The following is a 22,060-nucleotide window of genomic DNA, read 5'->3' on the forward strand; positions in this document are numbered from 1 at the left end:
GCTTCTGTATTATAGTAATTTAGTTATGAATACATCATCAAATGGCACAGACAAGGACTGATCACAGATGGTTGGAAATCTTTTCTTAGTATTAGTGAACCAACTTTACCAACAATGTACTTCTTACCAAAAATACATAAACCACTTGAGAAAATACTAGACGCCAGACCAATACTTAGTGGCATAGGATGGGCAACGGAGCCACTTTCAGAATACATTGATGCGTTACTGGCACCTCACGTACCAAAACTTAAATCTCATATGAAAGGTACGAGCCTTCTAAATCTACTTAAAAATTGCAAAATGGAACAAGAATGGTTGTTGACCACGTTTGATGTTCAGGCTCTCTACACGTCGATAAAGCATGATCTGCCAAATAAAACCATTGAATACTTATACAAAGGCAGCTCTGCTTCCCATTCTCACCGTTGCAAGTTGTTGATTGAAATGTTGGAATCGAGCACAACAAATTTGTATTTAACACATTATATCAACAAACGCATGGAGTTGCCATAGGCACTAAATATGGGCCTGCCCTGGCCAATCTTTTTATGGAGGTGTTTGAAGACGAGGCCATTTATACCAACCCTAGATTCAACAGCAATGTAATCATTTGGACTAGATCCATAGATAGTCTTCATAATTTGGAATGGTAACTCATCAGAGTTAAAGGAATTCATCAACAAAATTAACAATAACAACTTTGGGATATCCTTTACAGGGACTTATGACGCTAGAAAATCAGCTTCTTAGACTTAGAAATATATGTCTTGTATCAACAACTTCAGACAGACATTTAGGAAGCCGACAGGAGTAAATTTGATGTTACATGCCATGAGCTGTCATTAAAAGAAAGTGATATGCAACATGCCAGTCGGTGAATTTATCAGGGCCAAAAGGAATTGCAGTGGTTCTAGAGCATTTCAGATGGAATGTAAACTACTTTCAGACAGATTCAAGCAAAGAGGCTATCCGGGAGACGATGTATGGAAAGCACTTAAACTTTATTGTAACAATCATTTCAGAATCAGAAAAATACTCAAGACATATTGGCATCTATAATTACTAGAGACTTGATTAAATATTTAGCTGATGAGCGCCAGCTAATATTCAAGAGAGCACAAACACTCGAGAATCGTCTCAGTCCATCATTTCTTAAAAGGCCGAATAACAAGAGGACACCTGAGCTGGCTGAATCCGAAGAGGTCAGGCTTTCATAAATGTGGCATTTGCACACTTTGCAGATACGTACATGACACATGTATGGAATTTGCAGACAGCTATGGTAAAAATTGGGTAATAAAGGATTTTATTAACTGCAAAACTCCCTTCGTTGTCTACGCTTTAATTTGCGTGTGCAACAAAATCTATATAGGAAGCACAATTAGAACATTAAAAACAAGAATCCGAGAACACATCTCCTCCATCGGCAGCCAAGACTCCCTTTAGGCATACATTGGCAAGCGAACCATTAACTGTAAAACAAAGAGCAGGTCAGATTTATTGGTTTGAAGAGAATACATAAAAATGTTGGAAGAGATCTAGAACGTCTCCTTAGACAACTGGAAGCAAACTAATATGCCAATTCAGGGCCACAGAAGTGGGACTAAACTTCGTTCATGAAATGGGTAATTTTTTGTTTATCGTAAGGGTCCCATATTGACTAACTATGCACATGAGAAAGACAAAGAACTTTATCCTAGTTTCACAGGAAGGTTTAGGACAATTCAGGTCAAGAAGGAATCAATGTCAGATGAATAGATTTGGTTAAAAGAAATCGGCCTATGGGCGAAAGGATCATTGACAAATGAATATGGCATTCCAAACGAGATGATTTAATCTCTGCTCTTCAGACATTGTAGCTTATTAATAGGATCACAGTGCAATTTGGTGTAACATTAGTAATAATTGAATGACAGCAACTAATTTTGAGATCATATATAAGATAATAAGGAACGTGAAGAGACAAGTTGTCACACTGGACTGTGCAACTGATTTATATAGTTTGTATCATGCAATTATTCATTGTTTAATGGGAGCAATGTTTGGCAAATGTGTTTCTTGCTTTATTTCGCAGTCTCTTGTCCACAGGGAAATCAATAACATATGACAAGACCGATCATGTATTTTCGTGGGTAATTACAAACCTGTTGCGCCTAAAATTCAAAGCAGTAACATGAAGAAAACACTTCAGTATTTACCCAGTTTGGTAACTCATAATTCATTCATTCATAGCAACTAAATTACTCTATTGCAGAATCACTTATTACTCCATTTCACTATGAAGAATGAATTAAACATGCCTGATATTATAGTAACAATCTTGCCAATACAACTTCTCTTTGCACAAGCAGTTTTCATGGGGGCGCGTAACCTAAACGTCCTGTTTTTTTCACTGTAAAAAGGGAACCAAAATGGCGGCCACGTTTGTTTATTCAAGACGCGGCCGCAAGTAGATCGTAGCTCCATATAGATTCAGGTAAGCAAGCAGTGTGGCATGACCGCTCAGCTTAGTTTGCTTTTACTGATCCAAGCAAGAATACTGCCAATTCAACATATTCCCAATTCCATAATTGCTTCATAGTGACTACTATCGCAGGGTGGAGGGGCGTGATTAGAATGTCCCGTGAGTTTTATAAACGAGAAAGAGAACGGCGGTTGCGTTAATTATTTTAATACGCAGCCACAATAGAATTACATTTCGATATGCACTGAGGCAAGAAAAGCCCCAGATACAGAGACCTCCTTGGCTCTACAGAACAATGAGAGGAATGGGTGCCACAGGTTTGTCCAATGTTAAATGTCAATTCTTGGTATGCAAACGTTGATTTTGAAACAATTTAGTCTATGGCAGACAAGCAAATAAAGGAGAAAATGGTCTTTGCTTGGCGAGGTGTAGCACCATTGCAAGTTGCATTTTAGAGATTAGGACAAATGCTTGATACTATGAGATTATTAAACAAACTTATTGCACAGTTGGCTTCAACATGCAGAAATCTCTCCGCTTTTAACAGGGACAAACCATGATCAGTAAAAGAAGGGTTGCTGACTGACTAGAGAGATATCACCTGTATATGAGAATAAAACAAACCGGTTGTTTGAACCCGGTCTCTAAATGGACGTAGAATGACTCGGTTAGTGGGAAAGCAGAAGAGGCTTTGGAAGACATACTAACTCAAGTAGAATGTCAAGTTATAATGTATGTCTGATGATAACTATCAGACAGTTTGGATAACTCTAATACAACACCTTACTGTTTTAGGAACAGAGATTATCGCGATAATCGGCTAAACATTAATACACATTGCAACGTCTAAGATATGTATTTGGCTGATACTGGGGTAAATTGTACGCTATCTCGGTTTATATGAGTAACACACACTGCAGCATTTAAACCATAGCACTTTTAATGACTGTGGAGACGGGACATATTTTGTGTATATTCTTTGCATAATTTAGGTAATCTGGAATCGAGACGTTTCAGTAATAATTTCTATGTCTTTAATTTAGTGGTCATTTTACTATTATGTATTTGAAGCGGCAAATTAAGAGTGCGGGAGGTAATAGATAATGCTGCAGTGTCTAAACAGGTGTAAACAGACAGTGATATGACATAAACTAAAAATCTGTTTTATGTTTGTATTTTTTCTTCGTGATCCCTCAAAATCATACCTTTATCCAACCCTGTTTTCTCTGTCTCTATCCAAAAAAAATGGTGGTTTTTCAAAATTGTTGATTTGATTGTATGGTTTAACCTTTTTATTTGAATATATTTGATCCTGTTGCTGTACATAGTTAATGTCCAGGTTTGAAAAAGACCAGGGCCGAAGCACGTGTAACCTAAGGAAACTAAAATTAAAAATTAAAAAAATCTTCACCTGGCGCAAATGACAATTTTTCTCAGTACCTCCCGTATATATCTGCCTATTTCCCCCCCCCCCCATTTGTAATGCTTTTCTACGGATGATAAAACAAGAACTAAGGTGTATGGATCAAACGGGCACGGAACTGGCCACAACTGCGCACCAAGATCACCATTGAAAAGATGACTTCGTTACCATGTCATGTTGGCCGTAAATGCTACGATTCTAGGGGAATGAGGAGTTCAGAGCTACCGGTACAGTAGGCACTGGGATGAGAAACGTGTGCTTGCGGTCTGCTCCAGACTGGCATAATATAAATACTAGATGCGGTAACTAGAAACTCGCTTCAGCCTGTGGGCTGCAGTGTTACGACGTCCGTTCGGGAGATATCCAGTTGCTTCCTGAGAACTTCATTGATTTAAAGTGCTAGGTCTTGCATGGTCTGCATTTTAATATTCCGTTCCCGGGATGCCACGGGCCCCCTGCCTAGTCTTGAAAAACTAGAAGCAGTTGACCTCTGGACTTCCCTTCGCGTGCAAAGTCAGGGGCAAAGTTCGCCCCCGTTTACAATACTTGTGTGACAGGAGTCAATAAACAGCGCAGAAATGGAAGACAAGTTGCACAACAATGTGTTCCGTGCCGTGCAGTGCCCTCACGCTAGGGCTAGCCGTACAAGACTTGGAAGGAGGCAACCCGGCAGGAAGCCAGCCGCAGCCGGCCCCCTTGAGACTTGGCTGGCTCCCTGGCCTGATTGCAAGGCAATGAAATCTGGGACGGGAGTATTTACATTTTCGAGGGGAGGCGGCTCCTCGTATCCGGTGGCCCATTGCCAAGTTGATGTTAGGCCAAGTTCTGTTCTGCCTAATAAGCTGAACACACACACGCAGGGCGAGTGTAGACCAGAGTTTGACTTTCTGGGCATGTGCAGTTGAGAGGTGCTTCTTGCGTTGACAGTGCTCCAAACCTTGTTTCTTTATACTGGTTCATCTCTGGCGTATAGTTTAATTGGCAATCTGGTTTACTTCTATTCTACATTGCTAGTATGATAGCTCGGTGGGATAATTAATTCACTGTAGAGGTATATCTGCAGCCTGAAAGACGCAGGTTTGAATCTCAGCAGGTCACTCAGCTTTTCATCCTTTTGACATCAAGAAACGTAGTACTTGGGAATTGATCATTAGCCCCTATATAAGCGTAGTACCAATATAAGTCATACTAGTCATCTGGGCAGGTGCTGTATGCCCGTGACACAGACCATCTTGAAACCGACCTGGATGCAGATCCAACACAATAGCAAAACTACCATGGGTGTTCCCTTGCTCCCCAATAACCCAACCCTCCCCCATTTTAGTTCCACCAGGAGTTTTTCGACATAAATCCTAGTAACATAACATAAAACTACTTGTTTTTTTTTGTGTAAACTTTAATTTTTCTCCATTCCCACCTTCAGCCTATTAGCATTTTTTCATCTTCTCTCCATTTGCCACCTTTAATATGTCGCTCACTTTTTAGCACTGTGCCCCCATAGATATTGTAATGGCAGTGTGAGTGGCTTGGTGAGATGGCGGTCATCTGGGGACAAAGGCGGAACCTGTTTGGTTTCTTGCAGGCTATTCTGACCCTGTTTGGAGCACAGTGCCAGCGGCGCAAGTCAGCAGTTTCTTCTAGCTGGCAACAGCCCACATTCAACTTGGATTCAAACACATTCCCCTCTTTCCCAGCCAGTCTGGATATTGTCTTGGCCACCCTGGGGGCTCGGTTCGGGCAGGCGATGGCCAAAAAAGAGCTATTGTTCCACCAGTGTGTTACATTTTAGAACACATCAGCGGTTTTGGTACCGTGCCCTCCTGCCACCCCAAGCATCTGCGTAGACTGAACTGTTGTGCCATTCTGATAGTGTTGTTTATGCTACCTGTGGTGTGTTGCACGTTCGATTGAGTGGACAAGGGGCCGCCTAGAACAGTGAGAGAACTTCATCCATGAGAGTTGTGGGACTTTGTTTTGGAGCAAGGATTATGTCATTTATAAAGAGAACTATGAATGTGTAGCTAGGGTGAAACACAAGGTTCCAAACTTGCAGTCCCGGTGACCATTTAATTGTTGACTTCGTTATATTGCATTTCTGTCCCTCCTCAGACCCCATCCACTCTTTGTGGTGAGATTACTGTCTAGCATATTGTTTCCATCTTTGGCCACTGTGTTGCTCTCCCATTGCCACGTGAGTGCTTCCTACAGCAGTGAAAGAGCAACAGGGTCCAATGTTAAGCATTTTTTTTATTTATTTCATATGGGGATAAATGACAGATGCAGGAGTGGACTGGGAACCAAAAGAGGCCCAATAAATAGTCACACTGGCCCCACAGTACACATTTTCAGCAAGCCCAACCCTTTTCCTATGAGAACATTTGGGGTTACCACACAAGAGTTTGGGTTGCAGAGACCAACAGAGAAATCGCCAGACTTTCCTATAGGCCAGTCTTCCCTTGGTCCAAGGGAATTCCTGGGTAGGGAGTCTTCACAAAAGGATCAAATAATCAGAATTTCAGTGACCATTTGGTAAGAGTGGGATGGTGATGAGAAGTAAACCTGTAAACTAGTACAGGGAAACCAACAGACGTTATAGGGCCAGGGTCACTGGTAATGGCATTTTAACATATTTACAGCTGCCATGAAGGACTTGTGTCAATAGGTAAGGGGTGGTTGGGGGTCAGTTGGGGGGGATGCCCCTATAATAGTCAAAAGGTGACGTTAGTTTTTGGTCAGTTGCAAGGATGGTTTTGTCTGGTGGGAGGTGTGAAGGCATCATGAAGTATGACACAGATTCAAATTTCTGATCAAATAGTTTTATTTTACTTGAATGTCAGGATGGAGTAAGGCCTAACTTGCCCTATACTAAGATTGGATTTCCCTACCTAAATAAAACTAAGGATAGCCTGTGTCAGTAAGTTCAAATCAAAAGTCTGTCTGTGTCCAAAACCTATACTTGCCCTCAACAATGAACTGTATAGAATGTGTAGGGATATTGGCAGAAAAATTAAGTGCTCAAAATAAAGTTGAGCTTCTTCCAGCTCTTGGCTTGTAATCAGCTTCCCCTTCCCCAAGTTCAGAACAGTTCACATAGCTTCGGGGTTACCTTTCCCAAATGTTCCAATCTTCCAGTTTTCAAAAACCGTACCAGTTCAAATCTTTGGTCGTCCAGGCATTTCACTAGTTCACGTAGTTTGCTTTGTTTCTTCATATCCAATTCACTTCAGCAACTGTTGCAAACATAAGCTTCTGTACATTTACTTTCCTTGGTTCTTTCCAAGAAGGGGACACTCTTTCTAGGCGCAGTTCTCGGACCATGCAGTCCACCCATTACAGGTCAAGCATCCAATACCGCTGTGCACTTTGTTACACTTTCTGAATTCTGGCTTTTGCCAACACAGGTTTTCTCTTAACCTGTGGTTCCTTGGGCTCCTGTATCTTTGGCCAATACTTAGTTTCTCATTTTATACCCTTCTTAGTAATATTTTGGCTTTGCCACACTTGGGTCTCAGGCAATTAATTCTGTGGTATCTACTATCAGCACTACCTTGCTTTTTACTGCTCATTACTTCCTTTTGTTCTGTGCGGTATTCAAATGTGCTCACAATGTCTTTGTCAGTTTGTTATTCAATACTACTTGTTTGAACTTTCAAAAGTGCTCGTAATAGAATGCAGCTGTTCGGTATTCAAAGACACTTGTTTTGGCCTTCCAAAATGCTTATAACAGTCTTCAGTTTGTTCAGCATTCAAACATGCTTGTTCACAGTCCCCGTAGCACCCTGGTACAAGTGTTCCCTTCTTTTCACTCACTGGTTGTGTACAGAAGCTCCTTTGGGTTTCTCCGCTCGGCTTTCCAGCTTCTATTCGCTCCACTTCTCTCTTGCACTCCGATCTTCCCCAGTAGCAGCTACTGAGAGCACCACCTGCGACGATTGGAATGCTTGTGTCCCGTAGCTCCTGCTGTGGGCACCAGGCAGGATCCTGGACCCTCCCACAAACAGCCTTCGCCCCAGTGTGTGTCTCTCGCACCTGCCCAGTACGGCTTCTCTCAAGCTCGTCCTTCTCTAGCCCACTCCGATTCTCCATCCTGCTTCCTTCTCTCCAGGCCATCTCCACCTTTGTGCTCAGCAGTCACCATTTTTATACAGCTGGAACGGATCTATGTGATGAATGCGACCCCCATAATTGGACGGCTTAAAATGCAGATTTTTTTTAAAAAAAAAGTTTAACCCCCTTTACAGCACATATATGGGCGGGTTAGACCCCCTGCAGCCCCACCATATTAACATTATATCATACACCCCCCACACATATATGTGGTGTAAGGGGGGTCTATAAAGAAAAGTCAGAATTTCGTCCGTCACAATTATGAGGGTGACATTTTGGGCAATTACCATCGGAACTTGTTAAATGACTGCAGGAACAGGTCATTGACTTTAATTGCCTGACCATGGTGAAACTTAAAAGCTGGACATGCATGGCTATTCCAACTGAAATCCTCCGAATCCCTCTTCCTCGTCTCAGTACCAAAGTGGTGTTTGGAGAGGTTTGAATACATGGAAGTGTGCATAACTCCTTGTCTCCTCCTCGACTTGGTACTTGACTGTTGTGTATCCATATTAGCAAAATAATACTGATTTCTATGGGTCTTACCCAAATGAGGATGTGTCCTCCTCGTTGGTCCCTTCCTCTTACCAGTGTTAAGGTGATGTTACTGTGGGACATTTTGGGGGAAGAAAGGGAAAAAGATTAACATTAGCCTACAAAGACACAGGGAATAGAGGGTTCATTTTGAAAAGGGAAAGTGGGACACCATGTCTCAACCAAGAACGTCCTCTCCCCAACTTCCCTCCACGCAGGTGATGCTCCCTCGCATATCCACCCTCCGTGTCGGGATCCAAAAGCAATGTCCTTTCCCTGGTCACCACAGAGGAGGATCCAGGGGGAAAAGAAGTGAGGATCATTCGAACGGTGGGTGGAAAGTAGGGAACACAAGCGGGAGGGAGCATAAGAGCACACAGGACAGAGGTTAAGGAGACAGGAGAAACCTACAATATGAGAAGGGATTACAGGGAGATGCATTTGGCAGGGTGGGACAGGGAAGGCTCCGAATGGCTTGGTAAAGAGAAGCAGGAATTTAAAGAGGGAATAGTTTTGCATAGAGCCAATGTTAAGATGTGTTGTATTTACATGGTATTGATACATTCAGTATAATTGTTCACAGGTATTAGTGTAACCAGTTTACTGTTATATAGCATTTAAACAGTTCATGTTACTCATGCCTAATCTATGTTAAGTATGTATACTAGTCACCATTGTGACCTCATGTTATTCCATTAGAGTGTTCTGGGCATGGGAAGTTCTGAAGGTCAGTTGAGCTTGGCCCTCCGTGGCGGAGCCTGCTGCCGTATGTTTGTACTTAATAAACTTTCTTTAATGTTACGTGCGCGTTGCTTCAACTTAACATTGGCGACGAGGATGTTTGATGGGCCCCGCGCGTGTCGTCTGCAGTAGACTGTGCAGTGATTCCTGATTCCTGGGCTTTGTTGGTCTTTCCCTCCGCGGCGGTGGCAGGCTCGACTTGAAGGCGGAAGGGAAATTCTGCGCGCACACACATCAAAGGCAAGTGGAATCGCTGAGCGACCCCCTGGCAGCGTTTAATTACTTGGTTCACGAACTTATTCCCCGCTGTTCGTTGGCAAGAAAGTCGAGCTGGGAGCGTTAGCGAGGCCTCATCTAAAGTAAACAGGCCATTGTGACGTGCGTTTCCTGGCAACCAGTGCTCATCTGCCTGGAGAAACATAATGTAAACAAAGCTCATCGCGCTGCGGCACCGAAGCGAACTACAGGCTAATGTTAGGTTGCCTACTGCCTGATATAAGTGCTGTCTTTAAGGACACATCTGCAAAGAGAATTGAAGCCACTGCAGAACAATTGACAGATCGGCTGCCGCACGTTGGAATTTTGCATGAACATTTTTACTTAGACATTATTGTGATATTACAAGCATCCTGCAGTGACTGACAGCTCAATTATATTTGAGTGTTACACGCTTAGCCTTGCAAGGACAGTTTTGTCTCAGCATTGGGTGCTATTGCTGACATCCTGCAGTAAGACTATCATGGCCACATCGATTCCACCTCCCAGGTCATTTTTGGAGGAGCCTGGTCGGCCCTTTCTCACTTGGGACAAATGGAAGGACGCTTTTGAAAATTATTTAATTGCTATGGGAGGTGATAGGTTTGCCCCAGCACGCAAAAAAGCTCTTTTAATACACAACTTGGGTGTTGAGGGACGCAGAATTCTGGATGGATTAGCTGGTAGTCAAGCATTGAATGATGATGATGCAGATATTTATGACCAGACTGTGAAGAAGTTACGGGATCATTTTGAACCGCGAAAAAACATTAGTTTTGAAAGACACAAATTTTTCCAAAGAGTGCAAGAACAGAATGAGTCAGTAGAGTCATATGTTGCACGTCTCAGGTCATTGAGTTATTCGTGTGAATTCGAACAGTTGGCAGATTCGTTGATAAGGGATCAACTACTTAGATGCACCAACAACCCGAAGATTCAAGAAAAACTCCTTGCGAGGGACATGAGATTGGAAGAAGCAGTAGATCTGGCAAGAAGTATTGAGCGAACATCCCATTATGTGAAAGAACTTAAAGTTGATAAACAAATCACTACTGCCATGTCAGTTTGCTCAGTTGACCAGAAAAAGAGAAGTAACTTTCTGACTCCAAGAAGAGGGAACTGGAGTGCGAAGGGTTCCTGTTTCAGGTGTGGAAATTGTAAACATAGTGCAAACTTTCCATCCTGTCCGGCTAGGTATGCGGAATGTTTCAGGTGCAAAGGAAAAGGACATTTCGCCAATCTCTGCAAAGCTGGCTCAGTAAACCTGATAGAATCAAGGGTGGACACAAATTCTACCCATGAAGAGGAAGTCAAGAGAAATTATAACATCCACGAGATCTCGGCTAATCAGGAACCAAATACAAAGTTTGTATTTGAGATATCCACCATACAATGTGATGGGAATGACCCAAGAGATATATTCCAAGTGGATGGATGTGAGGTAGAGATGAAAGTTGACGCATGTTCCCCTTGGACAATAGTATCTAGAGACGCTCTGGTAAACGTCTTAAAGAAAGAAGAGAATATGATTAGATCCACGAATATTAAGGCATGTGGATATGCAGAATCGGCCATTGACATCATGGGGGAGTTTACAGCCAGGATCGCCTACAAAGGAAAAGTTTGCCAAGCCAACATAATTGTGTCCAGAAGAGGTTCGTCCTTACTAGGATGGGAGGAGCAAAAGAACCTTGGTGTGAGGGTTCAAGCTAGTGCATCCAATCCTATATCCATTGCGGAAGTAGACGACATTTGGTCAAAGAGTTTCCCTGAAGTATTTTCGGAGGAACTTGGAAGATTAAAAAACTTTGAACATCACATCAAACTCAAAAAAGATGCACAACCTATTCAACATAAAGTGAGGCAAGTTCCATTGAAAATGAGGGGTCAATTAACTGGGGAACTCAATGACCTGATGAGTAAAGGTGTAATAGAACCAGTGGTTGCCACGGAGTGGCTATCACCAATTGTGTTGGTGGCTAAGTCCAACGGAAAGTTAAGATTGTGTGTCGACCTGCGCAGCCTCAATCAAAATATTATAGTTGAAAAGCATCCTCTTCCCAACATTCCTGAGACCTTGTCCACTTTAGGTGAACCAAAGTTTTTTTCCATTATCGACTTGTCAGCAGCATACCATCAAGTCCCGTTATCAGAGAGTTCGCAGCATCTCACGGCATTCATCACTCCAGATGGCATTTTCAAATTCAAAAGAATGCCATTTGGATTAGCTTCTGCTGCATCTGTTTTTCAAAAAATTATGGAAGAAGTACTTGGGGGTTTAAAAAGTGTTACTGTTTTCCAAGATGACATTCTTGTGTTTGCTGACACGGAAGCAGAACATGATGATAATCTCAGAGCGGTGTTGAATAGGCTCAAGGGAGCTGGTCTAACTGTGCAGAGGAGTAAATGCAGGATTGCTGTTCAGGAAGTAGACTATCTTGGCCATAGAATATCAAAAGATGGTATTTCTCCTAAGAAATCGCTTGTGGATAGTATAAGTGGTGCGCCCCAACCTTGTGACAAAGATCAGTTAAGGTCGTTTATGGGATTGGCAGAATACTACCACAAGTTTGTTAACAATTTTGCCACCATTTCCACACCTCTGAGAGAATTACTTAAGAAAAATGTGAGATTTGCATGGTCAAGTGAATGTCGGGTAGCTTTTGAGAGAATCAAAGAGAGTATCATTGGAGCACCTTCTCTAGGAGGGTTTGTGGTGGGAAGGAAGACAACCTTAGAAGTGGATGCAAGCAACCAAGGTTTGGGAGCGGTATTGTCACAATATGACTCTGCTAAAGTAGAACACATTATTGCGTTTGCATCCAGACCACTGAGGGGAGCTGAGGTTAATTACTCAGTGATTGAGAGGGAGGCTTTGGCTGTGTTTTGGGCTGTTGCTCACTTCAAGTTTTTTTGTGGGGGCAAACGTTTCTGGTCAAAACCGATCACAAGCCTTTAGTTCAGCTGCTGGGTGGTGTTGAGTGGTCTAAAAGCTCGCCCAGAGTTTCAAGGTGGATGGTGGACTTGTTAGCTTATGACTTTAAGATTGTGTATGTGGCAGGCAAGAACAATATAGTTGCGGATTGCTTATCTAGACTACCAGTAGAAGACAAAGAGGTTGAGGCAGTACATTATGAGCAGAATGTGTTAATTGCAGCAGTGGAAAATAATGCTATAAGCAAGGAAGAGTGGGAGTCTGCTAGCAATGAAAACACTGTATTACAGCAAGTCAGGAGCTGGACCAAGACAGGGTGGCCTCGCAAGAATGATTTGGAAAAAAGTTTGGAATGCTATTATAACATAAAGGATGAACTCAGTATATCAGAAGATGGGATGCATCTTAGAAAAGGTTTGGAGGTTATTCCACCTGGTGGTATCAGGCCCACACTGGTGAGTTTAGCTCATCAAGGGCACTTAGGTATGGCTGGCACGAAAAGACAGATTAGAGAGTCCTATTGGTGGCCGGGGATTGATGGTGACGTTGACAGGTGTGTTAGACATTGTTATGATTGTATAAGGAGTGATAAAACCAAGGTTGTGAGAGTTGCACCCATGAAACCAGTGAGTGTTCCTACCGAGCCTTGGAAGAAAGTTGCGGTAGACTTAATAGGTCCTTTACAAGACCTAGGGGAAGACCTCAAATATATAATTGTCATGGTGGATTATCACACTAAGTGGATAGAGTACAGGGCTATACGAGAAGCTACCACCGATCAGATGATTGCATTTTTTGAAGATATCTTTTACAAGGAGGGCTTTCCAACAGAATTGATCTCGGACAATGGTGTCCAATTCAGTTCAGGTAAGATGATGGAGTTTTTCAGGAAGTATGGCATAAGACATTATAGAACGGCTCTTTATCACCCTAGGGCAAATGGACTTGTAGAAAGAGCGAACAGGTTTATAAAGGGAGGATTACAACTGGCCATGGCTGCAAGGATAGATTGGAGGAAACTCTTAAGGGAAATGATTTGGGGTTATTGTATCACACCGCATACGGTAACCAAGATATCTCCTTTTATGTCTCTTAAGGGGAGGCAACCGGGCTCGCAATTGTGTCCAGGATAGTTGAATTTAGATAAGTCAGTCAACATTGATAGAAGTAAGATTGTAACTTTAATCAAAGAAGCTCAGAATGATTATGAAATCAGGTTCAATTCTGATAAGAAATGTAAGAGGTTGGATGTGAGGGAAGGTGAGTTAGTGTATATAAGGAATCCCAGACTATCATCCAAATGCAGTGTTAGCAAGTTTTTAGGGCCAAAAAGAATAGCAAAGGTGAGAAACAATGTGGTGATTTTAGAAGGAGGGGAATGCTGGTCTATGTCCAGTTTAGCGAAGTGTAATCTCAACGGAGACCCTCCAGAGTGTGAGAGTCAAGATTCTAATATGGAAAGAGCACATGATTCAGGGAACAGCATTATTGAGCCAGAGAACAATGATGAGTTTAGTGAGGAAGGTACAGTGAGAACAAGGAGCAAGCCTTCCTGGTTAAGAGATTATGTTGAGTAGAACTTTGTGTTTGAAGGGTGGAGATGTGTTAAGATGTGTTGTATTTACATGGTATTGATACATTCAGTATAATTGTTCACAGGTATTAGTGTAACCAGTTTACTGTTATATAGCATTTAAACAGTTCATGTTACTCATGCCTAATCTATGTTAAGTATGTATACTAGTCACCATTGTGACCTCATGTTATTCCATTAGAGTGTTCTGGTCATGGGAAGTTCTGAAGGTCAGTTGAGCTTGGCCCTCCGTGGCGGAGCCTGCTGCCGTATGTTTGTACTTAATAAACTTTCTTTAATGTTACGTGCGCGTTGCTTCAACTTAACATCCAACCAGCATGGTTTAGAAGTTGGGGGAGGTTGGAGGTAAGTTGTAGAGGTTGCGAGTAGCAGAGTTTGACTTTGTTCAGTGGAGTGAAAGTAAAGGCAATCCAGGAGTAAGATCAAGCAGTTTGATGAGTTTGCTGAGCATGATTAGTGATAGGTTTGCGTTGAGTGGTGGGTGAGGTCAGGTTGAAAAGGTTGATGCTAGCAGCCATGGCAAGTAGATGTGATGAACTGCAATAGTTTGAGTTTGCTGTCAAAAATGACTCCCAAGTTTTCAAGCTTTGTGTGACGGATTAGGAGATGGGAGAGAGGAATTGGTATCGGAGGAAGGTAGGAAAATGATCTTGGTTTTGGAAGAGCTTAGCATCAAGAAACATTTAGCAATCCAGTGGTAAAAGGGCTGTGAGGGAGTAGGTGAGAGTTGGAAGATTCCAGCGCTGAAGCCGAGAAAGATGATGATTTGGAGAAGATGGGCATTACCGGCAATTATGGTAGTGAAAGCCAAACGAGGAGATGAGTTTGCCAATGGATTTGGTGTAGATTTTGTGGAGGAGTGGGCCTAGGACAGATCTTTTGTGTCCCCCACCGAATGGGGCGTGGTGGTGGAGACCTGGCTAAGGAACTGACTGACTGGTAGCTTGTTTTATTTGGGAGAAGATTGTGAGTCAGCCATCCTGTATATGAAGACCACTTCTTTCCAAGAGAAAGCCAGGGTTTTGCTATAACTATTGAACAGATGTTGGCATCAAGGATCCTTGCAAAGGTCATAGTGCCCGAAGCTAGTTAATTGTTGATTGATTGTGATATTGTTGGAAAAAGTTAGCTGCAGCAGCAGATGTGGAATCAATGATGGACTCCTCTCCGTTCTAAGTTTTGATGTATTTTTCTGTGTTTTCCAGGGTCCTCAAGTAGCCGACACCCAAACCAGGTGACCCCGAAGAAAACAGGCCTGAAGAATGGCCAGCTGAAGAGCAAGGATGATGAGTGCTTTGGGGATGAGTTGGAAGAGATCCTGGACACAGACTTTGACTTTGAGGGCAACCTGGCCCTCTTCGACAAGGCAGCAGTGTTTGAGGAGATAGAGACTCATGAGAAGCATGGAGGCGCACGATCCCGGGGCACGCCTAATGACAGGCCATCCCGTTATCGGCATGACGAGAACATCCTGGAGTCTGAGCCTATCATCTACCGGCCAATCATTGTGCCTCAGCAGACTGGCAAAGAGTACTGTACCGGTAAGGAGCTACACATGAAAGTGCTAAAGTCTGCCAAACCAAGGCACCAGTACTTCTCCATATATATATATTTCTGAGGCTTGTGGAATCTGCTTAGATCACATGCTGTGCATAGGCCGACATCTAGTGGAAGCTGCGGAGTATTACAGTTTGTTTTTCGAAAATCGAAAATGGGCGTCGACACAGGCGTGCCAGTAATACTATCCCTAGTGTGACGTCCACTGTACCCAAGATCCCTCACGCGTCTAGGATCCTCAGATTGTTTTTTTCCGCCATACTGGTCGGAAGCATCTTGCGGAGTTCCCTGGCCTTAGCCATACTTTTGCTGTTATTATAATTATAATTTATTCATTCCCTTCCCCACCCCAACGTCGACCCTCGACCTCGACGACGGCTGGAGAAGTCATCGACCGTCGACTGCTGCACGACGGATCTGGGCCTCGGAAGGCCGCTGGCCTCGGCCCGGGCCTAGTAGGCCGCTGGCCTCGGCCCTTACAAGTAGGGAGAGTGGGGGGTGGTACATACTCTTCACTCTTGATATATAGTTACATTTTATATATTCCTACACTTAGCAGCCCGCTGCCTTAAGGTGCGTATGGAGGGTACCCCTTTTCAATTCTGCCCCAAGTGCAATCGCAAATACCCTTGGGTCGACAGGCACGCCACGTGCAATCTCTGCTTGCCGAGGGATCACCCCGAAGCGAACTGCAGAGCGTGTAGTAGGTTTAAACCTAAGACACTTAAGGACCGTTCGACAAAGCGTTGGGCCCACCACGCCAGGCAGGAGGCCATGGCAGCGGAGGGCGCCTTCAGCGATGGCAGCGACGCCGTACTTTCGGACGGCGAGGGCATTACGGCGTCGAAAGACAGCCGGCGAGCGCAGGTCCCCGACCTCGGAAGGTCGTCCGGCAGGGCGGCTATGGGGAAGACCCCCGGCGACGCAAGCGCTACACACCTAACACACACTAAACACACTAAGACCAACCGGACCTCGACGACGTCGACTTCCCGGAAAGAGGCACAAAAAGAACGGTCCGACTCGGTGTCCTCTGGGCGCTCTCGATCGAGATCACCTCACGACGCAAGGCAATCATCCACTCTTGCCAAGAGTGCCTCGCTACACACATTAACGGAAGTTCGATCGTCGGGAGACGAAGACGACTTCCACCCCCAGGCCGCGCTCCAAGATACCGAGACCGCGGTTAACACCAGTGAGGCCCCACGAAAGCACACAGATACCTCTCCAGACCCTCGGCGCCAGGCGTCGAAAGTCTCTGGGGCCTCCAAGGGACAGGGAAAACATTTTTCCACGCACGGGGAGGGGGGGAAACAGAGGAAAGCACAGCCTTCCACTCCTGTAAAGCCTTCCTCTCACCCTAGGCAGACAAGCAAACACAAGTCTACCCTTGAAAAGTCCCATAAATCATCACCTACTAAAGTAATACCCTGTTCCAGGGAATGGTCCAGTGAAGACATAGACAGGGTTATGTCTAGGATGTCTTCCTTGGCTGATTTTTATGATAAGAACCCAGAACATTTTCTTTCATATAACCCTCAAGGGGCCACACCCTCAGGCTCCTCCGATCCTATCCCGCTAAGTAAAAAGCCCCGGTTCGAAAGACCTGAACCCTTCGAGATTCAGCCTTACTCTATTCCATATTCTACTCCACTCCCCAGTTACCAGGGACAAGTTTTCCCTGAAGAGGACCAGGAGTTTGAATTTATGGAAGAACAAACCGGGACAGATTACCTTGCAGAGGATGAGGACCTGGAGGAGGGAGAAAATGAGCAGGAAATTTACAGAGTAGATTCCCCAGTACAAAGCGAAGCCCCAGTTACCGACTCTCCAGTTGATAACCAGCCCCTCCTCAACGAGGTTCTCGCTCGAGCAGCGGAACATTTCCACATCGACACCCACGGTGTACAGGAGGAAAGGGACTTCGCGGAGGAATTTGTAGGAGAAAGGAGACCGGTCGCTCAGACCATCCCTATCCTCAAGTCCATCCAACGAAGAATAGATCCTTCCCTGGTGAATCCTAACCTCACCAGAGCTGTCAACCCCAGAATTGAAAAGATTTTCCGGGCAGCCCAGTCTGACCCTCTGTATATAAGGGGACATCTTAAACCAGATTCCCTAGTGGTTACCAACACTAGAAAAAGGGCGGGCACGCCCTTATCTTCATCAGAAGCTCCTCCCGACAAGGAGAGCAAAAAACTTTACGGGTTTGGCAGGAAGGTAGCCTCAACGTCCGCCTACCAAGCAAGGATTGCGAATTCCACCACCCTGTTGGCTAGTTACAATTGCCATCAATGGGAAGAGGTCGCGGCGCTCATTGCCTCTGCTCCAGAACCGTTAAAGGGCCAGCTGGCTCGGATCTCGGCAGAGGGGAGAGCCGTGTCTGGTTGCATTTTAAAAGCAACTTTCGACGCCGCTGACAACGCAGGGAGATTGATAGCAGAAGGTACTGTTATCAAGAGACATGCTTGGTTACGGCAGTCGGGATTCAAGACAGAAACCCAGGCTTCTTTAATAGACAAGCCAGTGGAACCCGACCTATTGTTTGGGAAAGCGGTCGAAGACGCACTTAAAAATGACAAAGATGAATATGAGACTCTCAAATCCCTTGGCCAGCTTACCAACAAACCCCCTAACCAGAGGGGGAACAGTAATTTTCGTCGCCCACGCGGCCAAAATTCACAAAGAGGCAACTATGCCCAGGGACAGGGTACACAATGGAATAACAACCAGCAGTCTACCCAGAGTTACGGCAGGGGTAACAAGAGAGGTCGTGGAAGAGGCAGAGGCAGCCCCAACAAGGGAGGTGGCACGCCTCCACCAAAACAGTGACGCTCAGTTCAGGGTCCCTTGTCACGCAACCCCAGTAGGGGGACGCATTTCCACCTTCACCCAAGCTTGGGAAGGGATCACCTCAGACAGATGGGTGCTGTCAACAGTATCCGCAGGATATTGTATAGAACTACTGCAGCGTCCCCGGAACCATCCTCCACGACAAAGAGTGCACTCCCTAGAGCATCAAAGGATCCTTCTCGAGGAGATCGCCATTCTGCTAGAAAAGGACGCGATAGAACTCGTCCCAGGACACCAGGTAAACAAGGGTATCTATTCAACTTACTTCCTTGTGCCAAAGAAAGATTTGACAATGCGCCCAGTATTGGACTTACGGCCTGCCAACAAGTATGTCAAGCCCCAAAAATTCCGTATGACCACGCTACAAGAGGTAATCCCCCTCCTAAAAAAGGGGGATTACATGGCAACCTTGGATATGAAAGATGCTTATTTTCATATTTCCATGCTCCCAGCGCACAGAAAGTACTTGCGCTTCAAGGTGGACAGTCGCCACTACCAATTCAAGGTACTGCCCTTCGGGATAGCTTCAGCACCAAGGGTATTCACCAAGGTACTGGCGGTGGCAGCTGCACACCTACGCAGGGAGGCAATCCCGGTGTACCCTTATCTGGACGACTGGCTCATAACGGGGGAAACCCCAGGAATTTGCAGGTCAAACATTCAGAGGACTATCGACCTCCTCCACGAATTAGGCTTCTCTATCAACGAGAAAAAGTCAAGTCTGGTGCCAAGCACCTCAAAACAGTTTCTAGGAGCTATCCTAGATACTCAGAAAGGATTGACCTTCCCTTCGGAAGAGAGAATTCGGAATATACTTCGGCAAATTCCGCATTATCAGTCAGGTCAACAGATAACAGTACGCAAAGCTATGCGGTTACTGGGCATGATGGCGTCATGCATTTACCTGGTCCCCCACGCGCGTCTGCGCATGCGTCCCATGCAAGAATGGTTGGCGAAACAGTGGTCTCAGGCAAGTGGTCAGTGGGACGATCTAGTGGTCGTTTCGCCAACACTCGTACAGAGCCTACACTGGTGGACAAGAGAGAATCTCGCAAAGGGGAAACCCTTTTACGATCCCGAAGTACAAGCCGTGGTGACTACAGATGCATGCCTGACTGGGTGGGGAGCTCACCATCTCCACCACACAGCTCAGGGTCTCTGGTCTCACTCAGTAGCCAAGAACCACATCAATCTGCTAGAGCTTCTGGCAGTATTCCGAGCGCTAAAGGCGTTCGAGCCCCATCTACTGAACTTGTCGGTGCAGATCAGGACGGACAGCACGAACAGCCATGTTCTATCTGAACAAGCAAGGGGGGACTCGTTCGCCAAATCTGTCCAAGCTTGCCCAGAAAATATGGATATGGGCACTCAGACGGAACATCTTCCTGTCATCACAACATGTTCCAGGGGAGCTCAATTCCCTAGCGGATGCTCTAAGCAGAGACTCCCTCCCAGAAGAACACGAATGGGTCCTTCACAGAAACGTAGTAGAAGATCTCTTCTCTCGGTGGGGTTTCCCCACTATAGACCTATTCACCACAAGCGAAAACAAACAATGCCCAGGATTTGCATCCAGGTTCCCCCAGCCAGACTCCCAAGGGAATGCCCTGTGGATGTACTGGTCAGGGATGTTTGCGTACGCTTTTCCACCAACTCCTCATCAGGAAAGTGGTGTACAAAATGAACAAGGAATCGATGACGCTCATCCTAGTTGCTCCCATGTGGGCGAGACAACCATGGTTTCCACACCTACGCAGGATGGCGGTGTGCGAGCCCATCAGACTCCCAGCCTGGTACAACCTACTGTCCCAGCAACAGGGTCAAACAGTGCATCAGGAACCCAACTCTATGAACCTAGCAGCATGGCTCCTGAAGTCATAGAGTTTGGACATCTCAAATTACCACAGAGGTGTATGGACATTCTAAAAGAGTCCAGGAAACCAAATACAAGGCACTGTTACTTTGATAAGTGGAAAAGATTCGTTATCTGGTGCCAGAATAAACAAATCAACCCGGTTGATTGCACTCCTTCCAACGTTGTGACATACATGCTCCACCTGCTGGATGCAGGGTTGGTTTTTAACTCGCTGAAAGTACACCTGGCAGCCCTCTCGGCTTACACCACATCCCATAACAAGGTCTCGTGGTGGAAAGTACCAGTGGTTAAAGCCTTCATGGAAGGAGTAAAGAGACTTCACCCTCCTACTTCAAACCCACCGCCAGGATGGGACCTCAACGTGGTGCTAGCTAAGCTCATGGGACCCCCATTCGAACCCATGCATAAAAGTAGTCTCAAACACCTGACTTATAAGACGGCCTTCTTAGTAGCCATTACCTCCATAAGAAGGGTCAGTGAAATTCAGGCTCTGTCAGTGCAGGATCCTTTCTTTACTATCCACAAGGACAAACTGGTTTTACGCACACACCCTAGGTTCTCACCTAAATTCATATCCAAGTTCCATGTAAACCAGTCCATCGAGCTTCCGGCTTTCTTCCAAAACCCGCAAAGCTCGGCTGAGGTGAAACTACACACCCTAGATGTGCGTAGGGCGGTCCTATACTATGTAAATAAAACCAGACCGCTAAGGAAAACAGATCAACTGTTTGTCTCCGTAGCTACAGGCAGAGAGGGGGATCGCGTCTCTAAGGGCGCTATCTCGAAGTGGATTATCAACTGTATACAGCTGTGTTACTCTCTTTCTGAAAAGACTCTGCCTTTTACGCCAAGGGCCCACTCTACTAGAGGCATTGGTGCCACTCTGGCTTTCATTGCAAATGTTCCCCTCGACACCATTTGCAAAGCAGCTACTTGGAGCTCTATTCACACTTTTACTCAGCATTACTGCATTGACACTCATTCCAAGACAGATACACAAGTGGGAAAAGCGGTTCTAAGACACCTGTTTGCTCATGACCCTTCTCACATCCCACCTCCTTCTTCTGGTACTGCTCGCTAATCTATGCACAGCATGTGATCTAAGCAGATTCCACAAGCCTCAGAAGGGATACATTACTCACCGTAATCGTATTTCTGATGCTTGTATCTGCTTAGATTCACATGCGACCCACCCTTCCTCCCCTCCGAGAGAAGGCGCATGATTGCTTGTAGTCTTACCTTTCTGTCTATCTGCTTGGATTATCTGTACTCCCGCTACTCCTCATGCTTCCTCATGTCAGAAAAAATACAATCTGAGGATCCTAGACGCGTGAGGGATCTTGGGTACAGTGGACGTCACACTAGGGATAGTATTACTGGCACGCCTGTGTCGACGCCCATTTTCGATTTTCGAAAAACAAACTGTAATACTCCGCAGCTTCCACTAGATGTCGGCCTATGCACAGCATGTGAATCTAAGCAGATACAAGCATCAGAAATACGATTACGGTGAGTAATGTATCCCATATATAATGACCACATTTCTCTGTAGACCCACCCATTGGCCTGGTAACCGTTTCTTGGCTTCATTGTTACGCAAGGTTTGCTCACAATGTACATGATCATGTGATTGTGCCACCTTGCCAGGATCTGTCTCTACTAGCTCATTTATACCTCACACCTTACAGTGAGCATCTTTGGCTGAGGCACAGCAGCAG

The 22,060-nt window shown here is 45.0% G+C and overlaps 1 protein-coding gene across 4 annotated transcripts in view; it reads left to right on the forward strand.

The window, feature by feature from the left end:
* The window catches only part of EDC3 (enhancer of mRNA decapping 3), a 787,882-nt gene that overhangs the window by 392,917 nt on the left and 372,905 nt on the right, over positions 1-22,060 (forward strand). For all 4 annotated transcript variants that reach the window (XM_069624321.1, XM_069624320.1, XM_069624322.1 and 1 more), the window contains exon 4: positions 15,262-15,597. In XM_069624321.1, coding sequence (XP_069480422.1) covers positions 15,262-15,597 — 336 coding nt within the window. The remainder of the gene's footprint in view (positions 1-15,261; positions 15,598-22,060) is intronic.

The sequence above is a fragment of the Ambystoma mexicanum genome, chromosome 11 (assembly GCF_040938575.1).
Source record: "Ambystoma mexicanum isolate Mex_15411 chromosome 11, UKY_AmexF1_1, whole genome shotgun sequence".
NCBI lineage: Eukaryota > Metazoa > Chordata > Amphibia > Caudata > Ambystomatidae > Ambystoma > Ambystoma mexicanum.